This window comes from Melospiza georgiana, chromosome 5 (genome assembly GCF_028018845.1).
Source record: "Melospiza georgiana isolate bMelGeo1 chromosome 5, bMelGeo1.pri, whole genome shotgun sequence".
Taxonomy (NCBI): domain Eukaryota; kingdom Metazoa; phylum Chordata; class Aves; order Passeriformes; family Passerellidae; genus Melospiza; species Melospiza georgiana.
Window position 1 is genome coordinate 33526041 of NC_080434.1, and position 6730 is coordinate 33532770.

Here is a 6730-nt window from a genome sequence, read left to right on the forward strand (position 1 = left end):
AAATAATCAATAACAACTCTTCTCTTGGGACCACAAAAGGCACCTTACTTACTGCAATTAGAGAAGTTTTATATGAGATCATTCCTGGAGTTCCATGCCTCATGGTGGGTATCACTTATCCTACTGTCCACTTTCTCGAGATGGCAACTTATTTTCCAGGCCCTGTTCAAATGCTGAGCTAATCTGTACCAAGGGTTAAGTCATCTACCACTACCTGCTCAAGGCCTGCAGGCAAGATCAACACTTGGCATTCACCTAAAAGTGAAACAGAAAGTACATCTGGGAATTCTGTGCACTTCAGAATATGACGGAACCTGACTGGAAGCTGTAGTTCCTTGGTCTAGAGGAACTACAAGAGGTGCCCTCAAGAAAATACACAAAACACTTTTGTCTAGATCTGTAATACATTTTAGCAGAATAGGCCCTAAAATAAGGATTTCTTTTAAACTTTCAATCTACAAAGTCAAAATAGGAAAACTTGAACTGAATTTAGAGTATTCAAGTTACTTTATAAGAGGAGCTACAGCAGCTCCAGTTCCTGCCACATTCTATAGTTACACCTCAGTGCTAAAACTAATCAAGTACACCCCACAGAAGCCACATTTTGACAGAGGCATCTGAATGGCACTATTAAGGTTTCATATCAAAAGCTTTACTTGCCCCCATTCCTCCCAAGAGTAAAAGGAAAACACTCTGAAGCTCAAGGATGAAGGGTGTCCTTCATTACCATCCAAATAATTCATGCAGTAAGAGGGAGAAATTGAGATAGCATTTGAAGAAAAAGGAATTGTATTTAATATTTAAATGCCACTGCTACACAAATTACATGATGAATTCTAGTGAAATAAGACATGATTTAAATACAAAAGCCGGACTAAAAAATGCTCTCACTTCCCAGAAGCAATGAGGTATTTTCACTGTACAAATTCTGAAAGTTCAAAATCACCTGCAGATGTTTCCCTCTGCACTGTGATCTCTGCTCAGTGCTGGACAATCACTAGTTCACTCTGTGTGCGTTTTTCAAATGGCCAAGGAAAAGTGCATAACCACCTCTAAAGATTAAGAACTGATTGCATCTGTCTTGCCACATTTGAACAGAATATTCAGCCACTTTTTCAAGTCATTCTGATATATGGTGGAGGTTTGGATGTGTCTTCTTCTGCATCTGCATCCTGGGCTGGAAACCGATCTGTGAAGGTAAAAATTCCCCGCCCAGGGCCTGTGTGAGAAAAGAAAGTGAAAAACATTAAACATGGTATAGATGTTTGCACAAAATCCTCAGTGCCTTTTGGTTATCAGGATTTTGGCCTGGGATGTAAACCTTATTCAGAATGTTCCTTCCTCATCCCTGGTGAACACCCAGATATGTGGAGGCAAAGGAGTTACTCACTTTGTACAGCACAAATCATTTCCACGGCCTGATTTTGGTCCTCACTGGGCTGCAACCATTCCTATGGAAAAAACAGCACCATCAGATACCTCACCTGGAAATTTGTTCAACAAGATACACTTGAACTTATTTTAAAAGTCTGTGCAGTCCACAGCTCCTAACATGTTTAAGTTTGAAAGTTTAAAGCAACCTCACATTACCCACTCGGTGTCTTTAGTGAGGAACAGCTGCCTTGTGGCCTGTACCCTTTAATTCCTTACCAAACCAAATGGTTGGATGCACATGTTTAATAACACAGCACCAGACCTGCTCTAGCAGAGAAGCAGTTGGTATTTATTTATTTACTGAGCTCACTTAGCAGAGATGCCGTGGGCCCCATCACTTGAGGCAGAGTCCTTAGGAATGAGGAGTGAATTACACATGTCAGCCTCCCAACACTGCACACACAGCACTGGAGATACTTTCATTACTGGATTTGAAGTTCCAGCATGTAAGTACCAGCAAGTCTTTGTAATGCTGCACCAGAAGCAACTGGTGGCTTAAAGATGAGAGGAACAGTTTTTGAGGATAGCAGAATTCCTGGGAAACGGGGCCACAGTAGCTTCAGCACAAACGGTTTGGAAAATAGAGATAACTTATATTAGATGTTACATGAGACTGTAATAAGAGGGAGATAGTAAAAGGAAAAAATGTAAGAAATAAAAAACCCTTCTAATATCCCACTTAATTTCTTAGAATTAGCCCTGCACGACTGTGTCACTATAGGACACGAAAGAACACAAGTGCACAGCGCTGCTCTCAAGGTGAAGAAAAAGGGGAAGTTTATTTTCTGACTCCAACATTTGTAGCTTTCCAAGAGTGACAGTGGATTGGAGGGTGACAGTGCCACCTCTCCAATGACACTGGACAAACTAACAGTCTATCAACTTTCCCTTCCTCCATAAAGGAATGCAAAACAATGAATTATTTACAGGAAGCGTGTCAGAAAGCTCACTACAAGAATGTCAACATCAGAAGGCTTAGAAAATCTCAAATAAACAGGGTGACACGACTGAGGTAGGAACCGAGACCAGGTTCATAGAGGAAAAACACACCTTCCCCTGGGTTTCTTGCCCTCCCACCAACACTGAGCAGAAACCAGGCTGCGCCCTGGGCTCCTCACTCCCTCACTCACCATGCCAGTGACGCTGTCGTAGCAGGAGCAGCGCGGAAGGCTCCGGCAGCCCAGGTAAGCCATGGCCAGCACACAACAGGCACTGCAGATGGACACGGCCAGCATGGCGATGTTGGCACCCTGGACAACCCTACTGAGCACAAACCTCTGCAAACACAAACGCACACGGTAAAGCCATACTCAAAAAGTGACACTCTCCACCAAAAAATAACCTAATGACTGCAAGAATGCTGTCATTGCATGATAGGAGATTGATTCATAGCCAGTGTTATTTGAGATTTTCCTGTGCTCTGAAAAGCAAGCCAAGTATGAATCTCAAACTGAGCAAGCAGGGAAATAAGGCTGCTGATTAAATGTGAGATGCTATGCAATGGCAATTGGGTTTGGAAATAGCTTTGACAATGAGTAAAAACCCAAGGAATGGCTGCTCTACTTCATACTGAGTATGAGAAACATTGTTTTGCTGCACTGCACCTTATAGAAGCCTGGCATTTTGATTTGTCCTGCAATAAACTAATGATCAGCCTCACCTCTCTGGAATGCCTTTATCCCTGCAGCAAGCAATTGCTTGTAGACCGGAGATACAAAAAGGCTTCATTCCTTCTCTACAGCTTTACTGTGGAGGATACACTTGAAATAACACCAGGTTTACCCAGCTGACCTGTAATTTCATCACCTGAAAGATTCCAGCCTTGCAAGCACTGTCTCAAACCAGGCCAGGGATGCTCTCAGCACCTTTCCCTGAGCAGCACCAGTATTTTTTCACGGCTCAGCCCACACCTCCCTTTTGCACTAAGAAGCAACAGCAGCCAACCTGACGTAGTGTCACCCTCCTAGAAGTCTGGTTCTGTTTGTAAGCCACATCTGGCACTGCCTGCAGATTAAGGGTGGCGTGTTCCCCAGTAATAATTGTGATATCAATACTTACAGTATGGATAACATGGACTGGGGCAGAACTCAGCTCCTCCTCTTCACCATAGCTCAGTGTGAAGGAGCTATAAACTATTACAATGAAGATGGCAACACAAGAGATTATGGAAGCAACTATCAGTACATTCACCTAGACAGACAGAGAATTTTGGTGAGAAAAAGAAGGGCAGCAGGAATCAAAGCTGTCCTTGGCCAATACAAGCATTACAGCTTGTATGGTAGCCTCTGACCTACCGCAACACCGCAACATCCCCAGCAACAACAGCCAAACACAGAGAAGTAGAGGTTTTCATAACATTGAGTTTCTGAGTTACAGCTGAGTCCTGAATATTAATCAGAGGTGCCACTTAAAGACCTTTAATTTGCATACAGTATACTCCCTTGGAGTTTACACGGCTGGAGAAACCCACCTAGGAAATGCGAACCTCTTAACTCGTTTCAAATTTTGGTGTACACAGTGCTCAACAACATGAAGGACCACCAAAAGAAAAGCATTGAAATGAAGTGTTTTTACAGAGAATTTGCTTTTTATTAGGCCCAGTGCCTGTCTGCTGCAGCAGAAAGCAAGGTAATACTGCATCCTCCTCTTGGTTATAAAGACAGCAGCTTTTGTGAAGGTAACTCAAAGAAATAAGCTCGCAATTCTGCAGGAGGACCAGTCAGCTCATTCCCTCCTCAGACTGTTCTTGATTGCCCCAGTATTTTTCCCCTGCCCCATGCACACAAACACCCATCTGCCCCTCCAGCTTACAAGAACTGGGTTCTTCCTCTGCGAGGAGAACAAAGCCAGGATGCCTGGGACTCCCATCACCTGCAGAGCACAAAAGGAGATGGCAGCTTGGGAGACTAGCAGCAGATTCAGAAGATAAACTGCTACAGAGTAATGAAAAGTCATGAAAGGTGTTTTCAAGGCTTGGATCAGAGTAACTGCTGCATCAGAAATGGGAAGAGAATTGCTCATTTCTTCTGTTTTCCTCTGCAGCATCTCTTGGATGCAGGACACGAGTGACATGCACCTTGCCCACTTGCTACCCACACAGCACAGCCTTGCTACTGCTGACCAGAGCTTTGTGGGTTGGGCAAAATAATGAACCTGATTGAATAACTCTGATTTAAGGTCCTGAAAATGCATGGTGCTTTGCCAAGTCCATATGCATCTTGGAAAGGAAAGGAAGATGCTAATGAAAGGAGCCAGGCAGCCTCTGCCCTGGAGACAGCTCTTCAGTGTGATTTCCTTGCAGCATGGCTCAGCAGGGTGAATCAGGGTGCTGAATGCCAGGGAGCAGGGACACCTCTTGCCCACACCTCACTGCAGTACCAAAATTAGGGGCACTGTGCTGTGGGACACAGGTTCATCTACCTGAGCAGAGGACAAGGTGTTCCCCTCCTCAACTTTGGTGGCCTCTCTGTGGTCACTATGCTTCTGCAAAAAACCCCAGTCAACTGTCACTGTGTCCCATTTTCTACATTATCCAGCACAAATGTATTTAATTTAGTTCCTTCAAAGGAAAGTCTGCTTGCACTCTTCTGGCTATACCATTATAAGGAAATTTTTATTAATTGAGTTCAAAGCATAAAACAAGGGAAGAGCTGGCAAGAAATCCTGGCTTCCCTCCCATCCCCAATATGAGTACTAGTAGGTAGCAGCGGGGGAAAAAAACACTGCAAAACAAAGCATAGAAAATATAGTAAAAGTTTACCATGCCAGCCCAAATTGGAGCTCTGGTTTTGCCCAGTTGGGACTCTGTTCTGAAAATGCCATCTATGAACCCACAGGTGACACAGACGGTGCTGAAGGCAAGCTGGAACATCCCCAGCACGACCATGTTCCTCTGGTTAAAGATGAAATACCGATACCGATCCATTCTGCTCTGATTCCCACATAAACCCTTGAACATGGAGACTGGCGAGCTGCACCAGGGCCTTCCAGGCTCGGAGAAAGGCTCTTCCTAACAGGAGAGAGAGAAGGGCGGGATCATCGGCTGGGGCTGCTGCTCTGTGCCAGGAGCCTGGGACACCATTCCCGACCACGCTGGAGCGGAATGCGCGACTGTCACCTCAGACCCCATGGCTGACCTTCCCCCTCCGGGGTTTGTGCTGCCCACAGAGTGCACAACGTGCCCAGGCCCTCTCCCATCCTTCTCCTTTTGGGTTTCTGCTGCCCTCAGAGCGCAAGGGGTGCCCAGGCCCTCTCCTGTCCTTCTCCTTTTGGGGTTTCTGCTGCCCTCAGAGCGCATCTCTCCCATCCTGGTTTGTGCTGCCCTCAGAGCGCAGGGCTCTCTCCCATGTGGAACTAAAGCTCCGCACCTCTCCAGGAAGGCGCCGTGGCTCCCTTGGGGCGGCCAGCACCGAGCCCCGACACTCCCCGTGGCTGCTGCCGCTCACCGCACGCCCTCTCCAGGGGCGGCTCCGGCTCCAGCTCCGTCTCCCGTGTGCCCACGCGTCCCCTTGCTCCGTTCCGGTCCGCCGCGCCCTCACCTCACGGACAGCTCCTGCTCCGCGGCCGGGGAACGGAATTCCCGGCCTGTGTCCAAAGAATTCCCCGAGCAGTGCCCTGACCCAGGCAGAATTCCCAGCCTGGGCCCAAAGAATTCCCCGCGCCGTGCCGTGACCCAGCAGGGCCGCGGCTCCTCCGCCCGCCCCGTCCCGCCTCGCCGGGAGCGGCCGCCCCGCCCCGGGCACCCTCAGGCTGCCGGGACCGGGCCTTCCACGCATCCCTGCCCCACAGCAACTGGGCCGTGTTTATCTCTGTATTCCCCTCCTGCCGCTGTAAGTGCTGCTTCTCACCATACACATTTGCAACCTGTGAGCTGGGGAAGGCGGCACAGGTGGCTCACAGGTCCTGTTGGATGCAACATCCCTGAAAATGCTGAAGGCCAGGCTGGATGGGGCTTTGGGTAACCTGCTCTAGTAGAAGGTCGGGGAGCGGAACTAGATCATTTCTAAGCGTCGCAGACATCTTTTATGAAAAATCCTTTCCTTAGGATTTTTCCTCCTGAGAAGCTGAGAGGCCTCAGGAACAAAATGTAAGCAATGGTTATCTGCTGCTGTGGAATGCAACAGGTGCATCTGTGATTGGCCCATGGTGGATGTTTGTAATTAATGGCCAATCACAGTCAGCTGGCTCGGACAGAGAGCCGAGCCACAAGCCTTTGTTATCATTCTTTGCTATTCTATTCTTAGCCAGCCTTCTGATGAAATCCTTTCTTCTATTCTTTTAGTATAGTTTTAATGTA

The 6730-nt window shown here is 47.2% G+C and overlaps 1 protein-coding gene across 1 annotated transcript; it reads right to left on the reverse strand.

Moving 5' to 3' along the window:
• Positions 1-1115: 1115 nt before the first annotated feature.
• LOC131084065 (uncharacterized) lies at positions 1116-5320 on the reverse strand. Its single transcript, XM_058025161.1, has 6 exons — positions 5195-5320; positions 4246-4305; positions 3493-3624; positions 2565-2711; positions 1391-1451; positions 1116-1219 (listed from the first exon to the last, which is right to left on the reverse strand). Exons 1-6 carry the CDS (start codon positions 5318-5320, stop codon positions 1116-1118), a joined length of 630 nt encoding a protein of 209 aa, XP_057881144.1.
• Positions 5321-6730: the final 1410 nt, after the last annotated feature.